General features: G+C 38.5%; 1 protein-coding gene across 1 annotated transcript in view; it reads right to left on the bottom strand.

Moving 5' to 3' along the window:
* The window catches only part of KCND2 (potassium voltage-gated channel subfamily D member 2), a 264779-nt gene that overhangs the window by 11468 nt on the left and 234190 nt on the right, over positions 1-19121 (bottom strand). The window contains exon 3 of the mRNA XM_083858786.1: positions 8455-8617. Coding sequence (XP_083714912.1) covers positions 8455-8617 — 163 coding nt within the window. The remainder of the gene's footprint in view (positions 1-8454; positions 8618-19121) is intronic.

Here is a 19121-nt window from a genome sequence, read left to right as displayed (position 1 = left end):
CATATTTAGTCATAGACTGTTCACAACCTGGTATTTCAGAGTCTGCAGGTATCAATTACTGGGAGAAATTTGTGATTTCTCAGGTGAGCCTCATTGCTTGTGAAGGTGACTTTCATCCAGAGTAGAAGGAGGCTCATGAGTGTGCAGACATTTTGCATCCACTGAATTTTGTACAACACGTAGAACACAGAATTAGGGGAAAGCATGAAGAATGGACTCTCTCAACTATTAATGTGGAAAAGAGAAGCTTTCATGGCATTACTAGGATGGCATCCTGGTTCTGTATTTTCTGTGGCTAGTTACATGTATAAGAGAATCTGGGTTTATCTTCATGGTTAGAGTTCTGAGTCTGAAAGCCAAATGCCTAGCAGCCTCTGGAACTAAATGGGTGCTGAAGCACAGAAGGAGATACAGTGAAGGACTTGAAAATCCAACATTAATGTATTCGTAGGGATTTTCATAACTGATATTTACTCAGATGATATTTTGAAAAAATAGAGTATTTTCCCACCTTCCCCAAAATTCTGTGACATTAAATGTCAGTATGTCCTTGTAGAGGATGCGGCCCAGTCACTGCAGCTACCAGATCTGTCTGACATGATTGATTAATTAATTAACTGACTTAGAGGAATAGCTCAACACCACATTTCTTTGCACTCACAGCCTCAAACTCACAGATCTTCTCAACAACAAGCCAAAAAATTTATGAGAGCTAACAGCTAACATGGCTGAAATCTGGCTTACTTTATGTCATGCATTTATCATTTAATTGTTCTGCAAGAAAAATAAAGTAATGCTCTGCATGTGTGCATCCTCGAGCCAAAAAAGCTCACATGAGGGGCTGTTGACTGATTTTGTGATATATTGCCCATTTTAGGATAACATATTTTTTTAATTGGTGAACACAACTTTTCCAGCAATGCAGTTAATGCATCTTATTTTAGTGGTAAGGAGAAAAGATCCTCAATGACTTGGCCTGGGGTCCCCAGGAGCAGCCAGTGTGGGGAACAGTTACAGCTCCCACCCTCCTGGCTCACTTGGGCTCTCAGGTGGCACATCCAATGCTACCAGCACAGTTAGGGCTCAGTCCTCAGGGCGAGCAATTAAAAAGCCCCTTGGGCAGCAGCAAATAGGTTGTTTTCAAAGTGGTGCTCCTGTGATGCAACCCCAGCATGCTGGGTTGAAGGGTGGAGGAAGGGATTTTACCTGCACCACAAATAGTTATGGGCTGGGACAAGTGCACTTGGTTATCTTCATAAGTATGTAAAAATTTAGTCTTAGGAGCTCGAGATGTTTTGGAAATGCCTTTAGAGGATGCAGCTTGGAGTCCCAGAAATAAGGGATTTCAGTCACAAATGTTTTAGCTGTGATATTTTTCAGTCTGCTCTTTATACAGGGAGATTCATTAGATTCAATGAATGCACATTTAACATACATTAGTTCTGCTTTTCCTTTTACCATGCATATTCATTTTCTCTTTAGTGATTGGAGTAATAATTATGGTGCAGCATCATTTAATAAAGAAATATGAAAAACATAACAGTCCCTCAGACTATATCTTAATATATCAAAGTGCTATGACACATATAATATGAAGGTTGTACTTTCTATGTGAAGATTTAAAATTGCTTTGCAAGTATAAATTTATTGCATCTTAGAAAGCTTTTGTGAGCTAGAAAGTAATAGTGTACATCTTTCTAGCTGAGACTCATTCAGATGGCCTGAATTTATATCATTTACGAAATAGAAGACAGTAAATCTGTTACCAAGAGAGGAAGCAGATATTGTGGCCTCCATGTTTATACTTCAGCTTACAGAAAATACTGCAGAAACTGGAGGTGTTTACAAATCTGTTAAAGCGATAAGATTTATTTTCAGTGCTTCTGCCTGATTTATATTTGAGCCTGTAGCATGAGCAGTCTAGTGACTTCTCACATTTCCTATCAAGGCATCATTAAAAGCTCATGTCATCCACAGGATTTTGAGTGCTGTGTGCTGGGGATAGAACTCCCATGAAAGGCATCAAAAAGATGTGGTGACATCAGAAAACTGCTGTTACAGAAGTAGTGCATTTTCCTTTAGTCTGCATTTTCTGTAATGTATAACAGAATGAGATGACAACTGCCCCTTTGAAGCACTGCAAAGCCCTTCCTAATCCTCCTCTTTCACAGAATATCTAGGGGAAAAAAAAAAAAGAAAGTATTAAGTTCTCCTGAAGTAGATGATATCTTTGCTATGAAGATTTCCCAAGTATGAAATTTTGATTTTGGCAATTTTTACATGGTCTAGGACTAAACAAATGTAGATGAAATATAGTTCTTCTACATATTCTAATGAAATTCCACCCTAATCATCTCATCTCCATCTTACTAAGAAGTTGATGACCAGCTCTAATTTTTTGCCACATCTCTTGCATTTGCACTGAACTTCTCTCTTAAATGCATGTCTTTCTTTTTTCTAGCTTCTAATTTTACAACATAGATTTGGATCCTTGTCTATAGCTGCATTCATAGAAACCTCACAAAGGGAATTCAGTTACTTGTCAACAGTTACCGCTGTCAGTTTTAGAAATATAAACAAACATTTTCACAAGGTTTTAAGCAGCGCTAAATGTACCACTGTGGGGTATTTCCAACATCCAGCCTTTAACACTGAGGTGCCCTCAGCTGTCCAGCTATTTTAAGAGAATGATTTTATCAGGAAGACTTTAGGACAGGACTTACTGTGGTAAGTCTGTGGGAATCATTCTGGCAAGACTCTCTTCAACTTGCTAAGAAAGAAGCCAGGGTAGCCCAGGTAATTTAGTACTTAACTCCTGTTGTCTCCTGCTGCTCTCCAGGGCACATAATTATCTTACTATGAAAACTCAAAAGTTATCTTTTAGTTATTATTGTTTAATAATTTTGTACATTTAAAATATCAAAATTCTTTCACAGTCATTCTGTGTCCACAGCTTTTGGTCAGGACAGAGCTGGTTTTCTTCCCAGGAGCTGGTATGGGGCTGTGTTTTGGATTTGTGCTGAAAAGAGGGTTTATAATTGAGGGACGTGTTAGTTACTGCTGCATAGTGCTTGCACAGTGCCAAAGCCTTTTCTGCTCCTCCAAGTGTCCCAATGGCGAGGCTGGGGGTGGACAAAGAGGAGGGGGGGTGGGGCAGAGATGGGACAGCTGACCCCAGCAGACCAGAGAGTTATTCCACACCATACGTCATCATGCTCAGCAATAAAGCTGGATGCTGCTGGGGACTGGCAGGGGCTGCCCTTCCTCTGGGACAGGCTTGGTGCTGAGCAATCGTGCTCTTTTGTGCTCTCACTTTTTACCCCTGAATTTACTTCCCTTCCACCCTTTCTGGTGGTTTCTTTCCCTTACTTCTAAAAAGATTACTGTCTCTATCCCCACTCCCAAATTTTTGCACTCTAACCTTTGATTTTCACTTCAACCTTCAGGGGAGGAGAGAGAGAGAGGCAGCAGCAGAGTGGGCTTTATCTGCCTTTATCTGACTTTATCTGCTTTATCTGCTGAACCACAACACTGTGGCTCCTAGAGAAAGGGGGAATATTGTCCAAAATCAGTTATATTTTTTAATATAATTTTTTTATGGTTTGGTCTTTCATAAATCTACCCTGTGTGTTTGTTTCTAAGTAAAAAAACCACACCCACATTTAATTCTCTGATTTTCTAATTTTCAGTAATTGCAAATGATTGATTTCATATTAGCTGACAAGAATTTACATGGCATCAGTATGTAATCGAGATGAAAATGCTGTTTACTTTGCACATTAATGGATATGGAATTAAATAAGGTTCATACATTTTTTGAATGGTGCTTTACTTTCACAATCTATTCAAATTATTGTTCAATAAACATGATTTCTACATGCTTTTTTTTTTTACTAAATTCAAAAGTCCTGTATAAGTTACTGTTGGTTATGTGTCTGCAATAGTCCTGATATTAATAGCCTGTCTCATATAAAGAAGTCAAAATGGCTAGCAGGATTTCCTACTGGAAACACTCAGTTCTAGACTGCCAGATGCTGTAAAGCAGTTGTTGTTGCAGTTTATCCTAGAGCTATTTATAATTAGCTAGTTACTGATTATTCATAACTTGACAGATAAATTCATCATGTAAAATTAATAAATAGCAAAGCCAAGCCAATCTTCAGGATATATTTTGATTTGTGAAAGCAGAAGACCATACTTGCATGAAAGATTCAGGTTGAATTTTATGTCTAAAGTAAAGTTTTGGAGCTGATGATGGTTGTTTGGCTGCTCTGTTGAGGCATCATACACGTCACTCTAGGCAGAAAGTGCTTGGGCAACTAATATTAGGGCTCTTTTGTTCCTTGGGGAATGAACAGCACTGTACCTGCACTTGGGCACTTATTGGCTAAGAGGACACAAGGCTCTTGCCCTTGTATGGAAAGACATGTATGGAAAACAGAAAAGGCACATAGCAAGGGATACTTCATTCAGGATATGAAGGACTTTATAATCATAATTGCTGCTGCAGTATGCTGGGATGGACCTTTGGGTCCAAGCTGCCATGGAGTGGCCAGACACCCATTCCAAGAGGGAAGCTGTGCCTCCTCCTGTCTCTTCCCTGGGCTGGTAGTCATCAGTGAATATGACACTGTGAGTGTCCTGTCAAACCTTAGCCCTTGCTACCTATCACATACAGAGTAGGAAATGATATTGACCCATGCCTAAATCTTTCTTGTTCCTTCCCTTCCCTTCCCTTCCCTTCCCTTCCCTTCCCTTCCCTTCCCTTCCCTTCCCTTCCCTTCCCTTCCCATTTCCCATTTCCCATTTCCCATTTCCCTTCATTTGCCCTCCTTTCCTTGCCTTTATACATGACAAGACAACTGTCATTAACTTTGCCCAAAGTTAATGGGAAACCAAAATAACAACCTCTTGAAGTTGTCTCTAGCTGAGAAAAGCTCCACAAATAGCATTCTTCAAAACTCTCTCAGTACTGATAAAACTGCTTGAGAAGAAGGCACAGTAAGACTCCAGGGCATGATTAGTTATGCCCTGAATTTCAATGTCTAGTTTGGATTATTTATTCATCCATTTCTTGTCAGGATAGACCAGATCCTTGGACCTTACTATCTGATAGAAAACAATGTTTTGATAAGCACAGATGATTTTTCCTTTCTTTCCCCCTTCAATTCCCCCTCCTCTGTTTTTGTTTGTATTGATTGCAAGGGGTTTCCTGTACTGCAGCAGAAAGCTGGCCTATCCTGCCAACATTTTCTGTATTACAGAGTGGGATTTCATGGTAATTACAACAATGTATTATGATTGGAAGCAGGAGTTTCCTTTAAAATGCATTCAAAATGCAATGGTATATATATAAATTTCTCTCTTCCATCTTCTCCCAAGTATTAATGTGCAGTGCCTTTTTGCCAAAAAAAGAAACAAGTGGAATTATCTAATCTTGAATAACTGTGCAGAACTCAGTAAATGCATAAAATGATGGTTGCATCGCTCTTAACAATCCTAATGTAAGTGACAATATTTTTCTGCTGTACATTGTCAGTGCTTCTGGAACTATATTTCAACTCCTCAGCATAGCACTTTCTCTTGAGTTTCCTTCCAGCCCAAGTGTTTTGCCATTTCTGAAGTCTATCTTGATTAAACTTTTGTGTGAGATATTGGCAAAGCTGCACAACTCAAAGGTACAACAGTCTCAGTCCAGTGGAAGCTGCTGTAGCCAGCAGGAGGTACCATTGCCTGCAGGAGTTTGTGCTGCTCTCCATGAAGCAGCACCTTCTTTTAAGCTTATGTTCTTCTGCTTCAGGGAACAGAAATAAGTTCAGTGCCTAGGGAAACATTTATTTTAGAAAATGGTGTAAAGCCTCTATTGTACTGAACGAAGGAATTTCAAACTTCAATAATGTGACCTTTTTGCCTGAAAAATCTTTTACAATGCAGTAGAAACCCCCTGTGAAATGCAAGGCTGTATTTCATGGCTAAATATGGACTATACAGTACCCATGAAGTGCTTTTTGTTGATTTTTCTTTTTTAGAGCAATATTCAGTCCAACATCTCAGTCATTTTAGATTGAAGGAGATTAGCTTTGCAATAGGAGATATTAATGAAACACACATCCAGTGCTAAGTTAATCAGACCTCAAAGTAATTTTCTCCAAAGTAAGAAGGGCATAATCACAGTCAGAGGAGACTCTCATCCTTGTTGTTGGCATTGTTCTGGGGAGCAGAGGAAAAAACGCTTAGCAGAATTACCATTCATCACTTTGTGTTCCTGTTTGAAACATACAATGAGCTCACTGTTTTGCATGGAGGAAAAGTTGGTTTTTAACTCAAGCAGTTTCTATTCAGTAAGAGATTATGGGGAATAGCAGCGAGCCTACCAATCTAACTTTGGGAGATACTTTCTAGTGTCCCTTTCTTTTTCACTGACAAATTGTGCTGACTTTGGCTGGGGTAGAGTTAATTTTCTTTACAGTGGCTGGTGTGGGGCTGTGTTTTTATGCTTCCAGTTCTCTCCCTGATCCTGCTGGTGGAGGAGTGAGCGAGCAGCTGCATGGGGCTTGAATGCTGGCTGGGTTGAACCATGACATAAATGTAAAGTAGTCCTAGAAATCTCTGCTTTGTGGCATGCAGTAGGAGACAGCTTCTATCTGAAGTGGTTGTGTCTGCAGCTAATATCAAAGCTCAGAAGAGGCACAATGATTTTTGGGATGGAGCAGATCTATTACCCATGACTGCCACAGTGCTCAGGGGCACAGTCAGGAGCATTGTGTACTGGCTGAGATACAGTTGCTTCTCTGCTGCTATTCCATGAAAAGATGTAGAAAAGATCTTGACAAAAACAAGGTAGTGTAGAAGTTACGTGAAGTCAGCTGTGAAAAGGGAACACCCAGCTGGACTTAGGCTGTGGGACAAAACAGCATGCAGACAAGTGGGTGGAATTGGTAGATACATAAGTACGGGATTTGGATCTCTGAAGTAGCCTATATTTTAGATCAGATTTCTAGAGAAGTATGACATTCTTGTGATACACCTGGTTTCCTTTGATTACCATTTTCCTCATCTGACAGCATTTTTCCAAGATGTGGCCATTGAAGGATACTGTATCTTCTGCCTGGACCTGAGTTTCTTGGCCATGTACCTCTGTTTCTCCTGATTATAAGATATTCTGAGATTGGTATCACTGCATACATTTATTTTACTGGTGTTTTTTATTATTATTATTTTTTTGTTTGTTTTTTTTTGTTTGTTTTTTTGTTTTTTGTTTTATGAAGAAACCAGTCAAAAAGGTGGCCAGAGAGAAACACAAACTTTTTGTATCTGACTGTGCTACTGTTGTTGATATGAAACAGATGCAGCTTGCAACTGTCTGTGTTTACTGGTCTATATATGCAGTCCCCAGCCATGGTTCGCCTGCACACTTTCCCCAGCAATGATGCTGCTCTCCTGGAGACTCAGGACCTCTGAAGAGAGGCCATGGGTCCACAAAAACCCCAAGTGGTGACACCTCAGCCTTGGCAATCATGCAAACTGTGTGGCATCCAAAGCCTTCTGGCTGCCAGCTGCAGAGGAGTGGAAGGTGAGGCATCTCAGCTCCCAGAACAGGGCTTCAGGTGACAGTGGATCACTTCTCTGAGCTGCCTGGCACTTCAGAATTCAGAGAAGTGGATTAGAACAAGTGCAGTGGCAGTGATGTGGAGATGAAAGTGACTTTTCAGGCTTGGCTGCATCACTCTTGATAAATACTTCTCTTCCCAGCTGCTGACCTTGTCCGTATGTGTCAGGAAGGGAAACAGTCTTCTTGTGGATTTAGTGGATATTTAGTGAGAGACTCAGCAAATCAAGGAAGCTGGAAAAACAGACTTTTACTTTCATTTTTTTACCTGATTGAGCTGTTTATTTGAAGCCTTTTAAGCAAAATAGAGCTGAGGAGACAAGTTCCCCAACAGTCATATTCCCCCAGAGACTGAATCTGGGACTTTTAACTAAACCTGGATTAGTGAAGCAATCTGTTAGCAGAGACGTTAGAAATCACTATAAGGTTTGAGTGTTTTGCTTAGTGGTGGGTTGTTGTTTTTTTTTTTTTTTTTTTTTTTTTTTTCCCCCACAAAAGACTGTGGTAGAAAGAAAGTCTGCCTGAAAAAGCACAGAAGGATTTTCAGTGGGTGAGACCGCAGCTATTGTCTAAAATCTTAGATCTAGTCTAGCAAGTGGGATGGATTACCAAAATAATAGGTCTGTACATTTTGACAGGAAAGATAAATGAACCGGTTTGGTTTGTGTTGGGGTGTTTTCCTCACTAAAAATAAGACAGTATTTGCATCTAGGACATGGGTTAGGCATGTAGCACATATAGTGGTCCTCTTGGTAAGAAACACATGTTATAATGACACATAGCATATAGAAAATCATATTTTATCTGCTGTTCAACATCATAAGGGGGAAAAATTAGAAGCTCACCTTCTGTGCCCTGCGCTTGTCTGCTCGTTGATTCTGGTGGTAAATACGGCTGAAGTTGGAGACAATTACAGGAACTGGTAGAGCAATGACCAAGACCCCACTCAGGGAGCATATTGAACCAAAAATCTTGCCAGCTATTGTCTTTGGCACCATGTCACCATACCTAGGTTAAAGAAACAAAAGGCTTAGTAAACACAAAATCTCTTCTAATAATTTAATTTCACAATTAATTAATTGCACGATATATATAACTTCTCTTGCAAATAATACTTGCTGCATATAGATAATGCTTTTACACATATTCTTACATATACAGCATGACCGTTGTTCTGCATAAATAATTTTAATTTCCTGTCTGTCAAAATGGGGGAAGGTAAATCACATGTTTTGCCTGCTGTTCTGTTTTACCAGGCCACCTCTATTGCAATGGAGAGAGAATGACCTTGCTAAAAAAAAAAAAATAATAACAAAAAAAAGAAAAAAAAAGAAAAAAAAAAAAAATCAGTGTTGAAGTTCAGCCCTTAAACTGTTTATTTGTTAAAAGAACTCATCAATTTCATTGGCAAGATCTGAGAGAGACCACTTGGTAAATTAGATACTAAACTGAATAATCTGTTGTCTCAAGCTGATATAGTACTTTCATTTAGCAGTGTGACACATTTTTGCAACAGGTTTCCCAGGAGATCACGGACTTTCTATCATTGTATTTTTTCAACTTGGCTAGACAGAAGCATGGCTGACCTAACTTCTTGTTGACACGAGAAGCTGAAGTAGCTGGGTTCCAGATGTCCCTTCTATGGTCTAGGTGAAAGCAAACATGACAACCTCAAGCTGCAAGCAAGCAAGCAACCAAATTGTGACTGCAATCTGGGCAGTGCTCAGAATTACTAAGCTACCACTGTTCTTTATGATATTGGATATTGTTCTGTCCAGTAAGTAAGAACAAAGTGTTACTCATGTATGTAAAGATACTCCACTGACAACCTATTAAGAGATTTTAGCCCTTTGCATTTTGCTATATTCTAAAGGGGACAAATATGTAATTACATACTATGGAGTTTAATGAGAGGATGAATTATTTTCAAGTACCATTCAGTTTTTAACTTTATTGGATTTTAAGTTATTATTAAACATTGATTTTAGCTTGTGAGTTTAGTATGCTTCTGAAAAGAGAGATTTCCTCTTACAAAGACTTTATAAACTCTTAATGCAAGAAATGTTAAGAAATAAAACTGTGGGGGAAGAGTGTTTAGAAAATACTATCTGGGAAACAAAGCCTGTCTGTTCAGCAGGAACTGGAAAAATGATAGAGAAGAAGGGGGAAGTCTTCAAGTCAATGTCCAAATTGTGTACCTAATCATGAGAGATGGATGAAAGGGTGAGGAAAATGGAGAAACTATATGAAGTTAGAGGACGCCTTCCAGCAATGAGAGCTCAGCTCATGTCAAAAGGAGGTGAAGATGAATGGTTTGTGTTTTGTAAGATATGAGGAAAGTGTTGAACATAAATATTCAAATAAGTTGTCATCCAGGCAGATATAATATAGATGACCGAGTCTTAGACTATTGACATAGATTATGTTGTGTTAAATACATATTTGGTTGCTTTACTAAGCATGTCCAAGTGCAAAATATTCACATGAATAATATAATTAATATTTCTGCCAATATTCCCTCTCCACACACTCATAATTCAAATGCTATTAATATTTCATTTTGTGACATGGCAGGATTGCATGAAAAAAACCATAATTTAATAAAATCCATCTTTTACATGAATAAGATAACTGGTCTTAATTAAAGGTATCTAAAAACTGGAAAAATACTAGAAAGGATGTCATGCTTTCCTTCACACCAACATTTGCATCCCACAACACAGGCCTTTTTGGTGCTTATCTCTTCCTAAAGCCTGAGCTGACTACCAACTGTATGCATGACCAGCTGTTCTTTTCTTTGGGCAAGGAAGTGGATAAATGACCTTTCAAGGTCTCTGACAAATGGGATCCCCAACACTTCACTAACCCAAATTTTTCCAGGCAGAATAATAGAAAAGCAGTAGGCATAGGGCCAAGGTTGTGAGCTTTGTGGAGAAGACCTAGGATCAAATCACTGGTAAACATTTCTGCTTTACTTTGTTCATTAGTTTTACTTCATTCTTACAGATACAAGTATTTTCATATATTGGATCAAACTGTGTAAACAGAAACCTGACAGAACCAGATTTTGGAATGCAAAATTTTCACATGCCCAGTACTAGATCTCTTAAATTAGATCTCTTAAATGAGATTCCTAAACCTATATTTAGGTGCTTATCACTTGAAATGCTAAACTGCTGAACCCCCATAAGCTTCCATTGTCACTGATGGCAGCTGTGGACAGAAGGCATAGCTGGCTCTAATTAATTCAGCTTGAAATTGCTGAGGGATATAGTTCATCCTGTTGATAATGTGACACTATAATTATATGAATCAAGAGCAGACTGAAGCTTTAGGAGTTGTGACAGGAAGCACGAGCTCATCTGTCTTTAGCATTTCAGTGTTTATGTGTGGACTTAGCCATAAATTTAAGCAGATGCCTTTTCATAATATTTTAGTGTTACAGAGTGAAATAAAAAAATTTAGGATTTTTTGCCACAAGAAGGTACTTTGCAATGTTTTTCTTACCTTCTGGACAAAATGTCATGCAGATGCATATACTGCTTACTTTAAAATAATTTGCTTTTGGTTACTTTTCTTTTTTAGTTTGCATCAGTTGTAATACAGTGACATTTTCCAAAGGTAATGTTGTTTGTCTGTTATTTAGTGCTAGTGATGCCTTTCGCATCATTAATAATTCTTACATAATTAGTTTTTCTTCTGTTGCTAACACTGTGTTGGAGTTGTTTAAATAAAATAATGGTCAGAAAAAATTACTTCAAAGAAATTAATCTTCCTAATTCTCATAGGGTTATAAATATATTTGGTTACTTTTGTGACAAAACAGAGGTTTTGCTATGTTTGCCCTGGTTAGCCTTGCTCTCCTTTGGGACAGTGACACAGATTTTAGTCTAGTGTAGTCATGATCAGAATTGCTAATGAAGTTCCTCCTCCTGAAATAAACATTACATTTAGTTATACCTCATATATCACTGAACACGACCAATGGAAATGGATGATATAAAATGAAGGGAAAATTCCTTCTATAACCCCAGCTGCAATTGTTTTATTCTTTGGAAATTCTAAACTAAAAAAAGAGTGTAACTCCATTTTCAGATGGCAGGGAAGTTTTAAGGTGCTAGTATTTCAAAGTGGAAAATTTATACTTGATCTCTAAAACAAATTCTAAATTCTGCAGAAAATCTGATTTCTTCAGCCATAGAGACACAACAAATGTAGAATCTTATTATGCCATTTTCACAGACTCCCTTTTCAGAAGGGAACTATTTTAAGGTTTTATCTAGTGCTACTCTGCTTGTCTCAGTTTTCTTCAGGCTGGAACTGTAAATATATTCTCCTTTATTTGCTTTTCCCCCGTAGTTTCAGTCTTTCCATAGCTTTGTATATGGTCTGTTTTGCATATGTCTATTATTGTAGCCAAAGCTGAAGTCAGTCTCTGGGCATTTATGGTTTGTACTGACAATCTAATATCAGAATTGTCATCTCAATATTTTACGCTCTGGATGAATGAAGAAAAAGAGCCTTCATACTGATCTCTGATATCAACCAGGTGCATTCTACTTCAGCTGCCAAAAAGTGAAGGGAAAAGGCTATGACAAACTAGGTGTGTCAATCAAGATTTATCAAATCACAAATCAGAAACAACATGATCAAACTAATGCTTAGGTTTCACTAGATGTAGTCCAGATAGGCCAGATCTGCTATTGCAGTCCATGGACTTCTCTTCACTAAGTGACATTGTACAAGGATGTATGTATGGATGTATGTATGGATGTATGTATGGATGTATGTATGGATGTATGTATGGATGTATGTATGGATGTATGGATTTAAAGGCATGTATATTTGTTTCAGTTTTTTGTATTCATCAGGTGACAGACCACTTCTGCATGTTTGACTCCTTATTGCAAGACAGACAGCAAGCCAGAGTATTCCTTCATTTTACTTTATCTTTCAGAGCGTTGATGTGAGTCACAGAGGTGTGATGTAGCACTTTGCATGACAGACTGGGGGGAACGAAATGCAGCTCGAATCACACACAGAAGGTGGAGCTCTTGCAGGAGTATAGGAAACACAAATGTATTTGGGGTTGCTAATGCCCAGCCAGTAATCTCAGCAATGCCATGTCAGATCTTACCCATGGACATCCACCTGTCAACACACAACTGCTTTTCTAACTGATTAGTGGAATATAGCTGGTGTTGCATACTCATAACTCAAGAAGTCTCAGACAACACAGACTCTATTTGCAGCATCATCACCTATCCATCTTATTCATGAACCTAATGAAACCCAGTTTTTGAAGGCTGTAAGATGAAACATTTCATAAGTCAAAGGTCCGAATTATAACTGAAATGAATCATACTTTTTGGACATTTTTCCTTGATGTGAGAGAGAATGTATTTTCTTTAATAATCTTCACAAATGAGAGGGACAATGCTGCTTATTTAACTCCTGTTTGAACACAGGAGTAAATTTTTTTTCCTAAGTGAAAAATAAGTGTATTGTGGATGTCAAAATAAATAGTGACAGAAATTGCAATTTAGCATATTTTTGTGTATGTTACATCAGAAATTAATAATTTAAATAGCTCACTTTGGGTCAAAACACGCCCAAGTGCACCAAATCTATAAAACTGGAGGACATATATAGGAAGAATAAATCCAGCATTTGCATTTTTGCAAAGCCTAAATACTTAAGGCTGAGACTGAGGGACACAAGAAAGGTTAAAAAAACCCCACTATGATAGAGTTTTCTGACACTAGAGGGCGTAAACGCCATTAAAACCAAATGCAAATGCAGAAACAATTTAAAATGCGTGTTACAGCTACATATGCCCTCCTCCACCTCTTTCGAATTAATTTACATTCTTTAAAGAATTATTACATTGATTGAGGTCTGTTGTCTGCTCCCATATTATTTGCTGAAAAGGAAAGCTAGTAGCGTTTTTTTGTTTTCAAACATGTAAAACATGTCAGAAAATAATAGAGTTATAATATAGACACAAAGACATTAAAATTAACTTGGTAATACTCATTTTAAAAGCAAGGGAATTTATGACCAAAGAACAATGGAAATTGTACGAGACCCATGGAAACTAAACAATCTTTGTAGAAGCCAGCACAGCTCCTATCTTTTCATATATGGGGGACAAATCACATTTCCCAGTAGATTCAGTGGGTCATCCAGGCAGAGATCAAGATTTTTGTACAGGATTTGATTAAAAGGACAGTGTCCTGCTTTTCCAGGGCAAGGGCTCTCCTGCTGCCCTCCAGCTGCCCACTTACTCTGCGCAGCGTCGGTGCTTTAACCACTTGGGTGGGATGACGGTGCATCTGCACTCATCTCCTGTCTCAGCTAATGGCTCTTTCCTCCAGGAAAAGCCCCAGAGGCTGCTGTGGTGAGACTCTCAGAGAAGATTATACAGTTGCTCATTGGCCCATGAATTTAGGCTGCCAGCCACCCACTTGGGCACAAGCTTGCATCCTGGTATAGGAGAGCAGGCAGGAAAAGCAATTCCCATCCTCTCTGACACTACCAGACAATAATCATGGTGAATCTGACTTACTGTCCTGGTTTTGGCCAGGTCTGAAAATAGCCCCATAGTTTTGAAACAGCAGTTTCTAATAATGCAAAATGCTGCTGGTTGTGTGAGGTGTGGAACATTACATAGATTACTTCAAATTTCATTCCAGCCTAGGAAGATTCTGCATGGAATTGCAAATAATCTTCATGGATGCTTTTACTGCTGTGCAGGGCCCTCTGCTGAAATAGCTCTCTCTTCTGCCTAGTCATGATGGACATGAACCCCTCTGGGTCCACAAATGTTCCTTCAGGTGCTGGCCAGTATGATCATTCATGAATGATGAAAATCATATTTATTCTCAGAAGTGATAGTGCTCCCTGGGTTTTCCAGCCTGCAGTGCAAGAGAATTAAAATAGTGCCCCTGCACCTGGCTGGGTTAGCAGTTTGTGAAATACAGAATTTCTAATAAAAGTCAGGGGATTTGAGGGGGAGGAGGGTTGCGGTTTTTGGGGTTTTGTTTTGGTTTTTTTTTTTTTTTTTTTTTTTTTGTATGTGCAACAGGGTTTTTGCTTGAACAGATTTGCACAGTGGACGTTAGTACTTAGAGGTCAAAACACAGGAGCTTTTGCATGGAAAAGTTAAAAGGCTTGGCCAAGGAAACACTCCCATCTTCTTGCAATCCAGACCAAGTTTCAGATAACCAAATTCCTTCTGTTTTTCTTTATCATAAAATATTGAATTCAAAGAAGTAAAAGATATCTTTTGTTATCTGTCTCTCACTGAAGAGAAAAATTAATATCCTACCTGTTCCTGAGTAAATCATCACAGAATTAAGATGACTGCTGCATTCTGCATGGGGGATTTTTAAGCTATCAGAGATACAGCTCAGCTGACTCCCATCAGTAGCATTATAGCCACTGAAATGGCATTTCTGCTTGGTTTTTCCCCCTAGACTTCATAAGCAAAGATACGCATGTTTGTTTCTAGGAAAAAGAGAATATTTCTGAATGGATTCAGCACTTCATAAGGATAAGAAAAGCAACATAGCACTACAACTGTTCTTGATATAAAACTTGCAAGCTGCCTTTTCAAGTGTTTCTTAAATCCTGGTGGTTGTCACAATACACTGGCCATCACCTACAAGCACAGGTGAAATTGTGATTTCTTTAGAATTTGCAGGCAAAGGGAGCTTTGCACAACCCTTCACACAGAACTAGGATTCTGTGGCAAGTGCAGGTGGTCTCAGTCTACCAGCCCTGCCAGTGCCCAAGCCATTTCCTGCCTGAAGGTGACACTGACACTGTGACAATCACTGCAGAACATCTCTGCAGAGGAAGCTTGTGCTTCCAACCCCCATATTTGTTTAAAGTGATGTAGACATCATGTCCCATTATCGAGTAACTCAGAACTGAGTCTTCCAGAAGTGGTTTTTATGATGGTGATGCCCTCCCGAGACATCTGCCATGTTATTTGCTAGGATTTTTTGCTTAGTTTAGTGGATGGAAGACTGTAAGTCAGCAATAAAATTAATCAGCTAGACTGCCACACACTCTGCAAAGGATGAGTGACTTGTCAAGCCCTGCCTTTGTGCTCTCATGGGCATGTGAATAAACCAATCTCCATTAGCTCCCTTCAGAACTAGTAGACTAGCTCTGGGACTAAGCACGAATGTTGCAAGGGAGGAAATACCAGTTAACCACTTTAACTTTGAGATCACTTTAAAAAGATCATCAATAAAAATATAGAAGCTAACCATTCTAAAAGAACAAAAAGAAGTTCTATGCATAAAGCAATACTACAGATATGTCAAATTACATTTGACAATTGCTAAATGGGGTCCTTGTCTAAAGAGAATGCTGTAGATTGTTACAATGTTCTCTAGAGCCTTCAAGCTGCTTGGTAACTAAATGCTGGTGAGTTGACACTAATTAGCCATTTATTTCAACATTGCATTCAACAACAGAGTATAAATTGCTACAGGTAATAATTTTAAGTGGAATTTCTAAATAAGCATTTCAACTGTGTTGCCTTAAGGATTCAGCCTGTACAGTTACAATTTGGGAGCTAATTCTGTTTTTAAAACACTTCTGTATGTGAATGTGAAATGAGCCAGGTTTGAAAGAATGAGTCAGACATAAGTAAAAATGATTTAATTTCTTAAAATGATCTTTACTCCTAAGAATACAATATCTGATTAACATTGAATTAATTTATTACTTTGTTGTTTTACTTTAGAATTCTAAGTCTTTAAGACACCACAGTGATGAGTGGAGAATAAATGCTTGGCTAGATATTATTTCATAGGATGGTACAAAGGATTACAGGAAGAATATACTTTCCTGGTATCATTCAAATATGTATTTTCTAGGGCCTGATGCAGACATACAATTTTTTTCATTCTATTATTTGTGAAGTCAAAAGTAACTAAGAGGAAAAAAAAAACCCAATTTGATCTTTGGTCCTGTAATTCTGGCTTACTTCACAAAGAGAAATATTCCAGGGGTTTTGCTCCTAAAAATCAATGACTTATATTACTTAGTTAGGACCTAATTTTCTAACAGTTATTTTGTCAGAACATGACCCTACACAGAAACACATATATAGGATGAACTGACCAGCTCTTTCATAGCTTATAAATGAACAAAAAGATGCCAGTAAGAGTTCAGACTGAAACTTCACCTGCTCTAATAATCAGTCTCCAAAATGTAGCCTGAAGCAAACAAATATATAGGGAAAAAGAAATGGCTAAATATACATGATGACATCATTGAATGATCTTCCATTCTTCAATCACTTAAAAATATCTGAAGTACCAACTAAATTTTTGTTGTTGTTGTTAGTTATTCTTAGAGGGCTGCACTTCCATGGGCTTTATTTTGACCCTTAAAATCTGTGCACATTTCTGGCATTCACAACACTGGCTGTTCCTTGGTGACTGTCCTTTTGACTCCTCTGGCTGGAGTTCCTTGTTCCATGTGATGCCCCCAACCAGGTTCTTGCATACAAAAAAGCATCTGGTGATATTCTCCAGCCACTGTCCTCCTGCCTCTTGTATTTTCATACCTACTTACCTTATCTCTTTCCTAGGATGATAAGTCCTACTGTGTTCATACAAAAACTGCTCCCTATATTTGACCATACTTTTTGCCCTTTTTTAATCTCTTCTATTTTTTTTACACTATTTGCAGGAAAACAAGATCAGAACTGTGCACAGTTTTCCAAAAAAGAGGTATGGACCTCTTCAGGATAGCTTATATTTCTGGTCCTGACTTGGACAGTGAGCCATTATTATTCACAATGTTAATGCGGGATTTCCCACCCTTGTTATTTCTCGGTCCAAATCTTTATTGGGGGGAGCTGATAAAATTTGCCTTGCTTTCCAGATATATATCACTGAAAGAGGAAAGGGAGCTGTTGGCCTTCTGGCATAGTACAGGTGTTTTGAAGACTGTCATCACAGAATTTGTACAAAATAATCATTGAAATGACATAGATCAGCTATGGGCTAACCAGACAAAGAAAATTCACATCTAGATTCGTACCAACATTTAAGTTAAAAGGAATATATCTTTGTTTGTCTTATGGATATGAATTTTTACTTTTGGGTTTCTTTGGGTGTTTTTTCTTCTCCCATTGTTCTTTCAGAAAATCCTTTTTTGGGTGAACTGAATTAAAAAGCAATATAATATTAAGAGATAGTGTTTTATATCTCATGGATAAATGAAGAAATATGAACCAGGATGAATGCACACCAATCCCAAAGGTTCATAATTTTAAATAAATTGATACAAATAGAGTATAAAGAATTGCCAGCAGTTCCTGTCTGAGACATTAACTGGAAGCAACATGAACATCTGGTTATAAAAGGCCTCATTTTCAAAAGTAGCACCTTCTCCAGCCATTCTTCACTTCAAAGGTTAGAGGTAAAAGATGAGCAATACCTCCAAGTGAGGGTCTGGCCATGGTGCCCAGTAATGACTGAATAAAGACCCCACAGTACTGGTGGTAAACAGGAGAAGTGGGAGATGTACTGACTACACCAAGGGTTGCTGTAAAGAGAGCCCAGTTCCAGGCTCCATTGATTCCCAGCAGGGCAGACTAGAGTTTGACATATTCTTCCTGGGAAACAGTTCCAAGGAAACTGATAAATATCACCCATCTAATCTCCCTCACCTGGCCTTGGTTCATGCCTTGGTTCATGGGCACTCTCTGTTCCCTCAGACCCAACACAATTCTCAGTCCTTCTAGGAACACGCCATTTGATAAAATTGGTAAAATTTTTCAGCATCATGACTAAAATTAGGATTGAGCTGTGAAGCACAGATTTTGGCGCAGATTCAAATGCACTTTTCTGAAGCCCAAGGGTATGTTTTAATTCCACCTTGTTCCAGCAGACAGAGAGTTTTCCTATTAGTTATGTGATTAGGTACATTCTGGGTCCAGTGCTCATCCCCAAAATATTGCTGAAAATGTTATGTAATTAATTTCTCCCACATTTTTCCTTTTAGTTTCAATACTTGTGCTAAATAGCAGCAAATTCAAAACAAAGCATTGATGTGCCAATCCAATCCTAAATTTCTCTTGAGTATATATTAGCCATCAGGTAAAACTGCTCCAAGTATAAATCACATTAACACTAAAAAGCACTGTGAAAGTTTGCAAGGACAGCCATGCCTCTTTTTGTGACAGTTACTGGGCACAGAACTGAGATCTGTGAGCTGATTGCACTTGGGAATCAAATCCAGCTGCTCCCATGTTTAAGTAAAACTCTGACTGACAAGATGTTTTAGCCACTGCTGGCCTTCATGCTGTTTAGCACTCTATGGGCAGATCAAGATCTAGGTAGGGATGATTCCCAGCAAGTTTGCAATTCCTTCTGGTTTTTTTGGGTTTTTTTTTCAGCAGCACCCATCCCACAGGCAGATGTGCTGCCTCCTTGGGGCCCAGGTAAAGGATATTACTAGGAGACTCCCTGATCTGTTACAA

Source organism: Zosterops lateralis (genome assembly GCF_965231275.1).
Source record: "Zosterops lateralis genome assembly, chromosome: 4".
In the NCBI taxonomy this organism is placed as follows: Eukaryota; Metazoa; Chordata; class Aves; order Passeriformes; family Zosteropidae; genus Zosterops; species Zosterops lateralis.
This window is presented reverse-complemented; position numbering and strand designations above follow the sequence as displayed.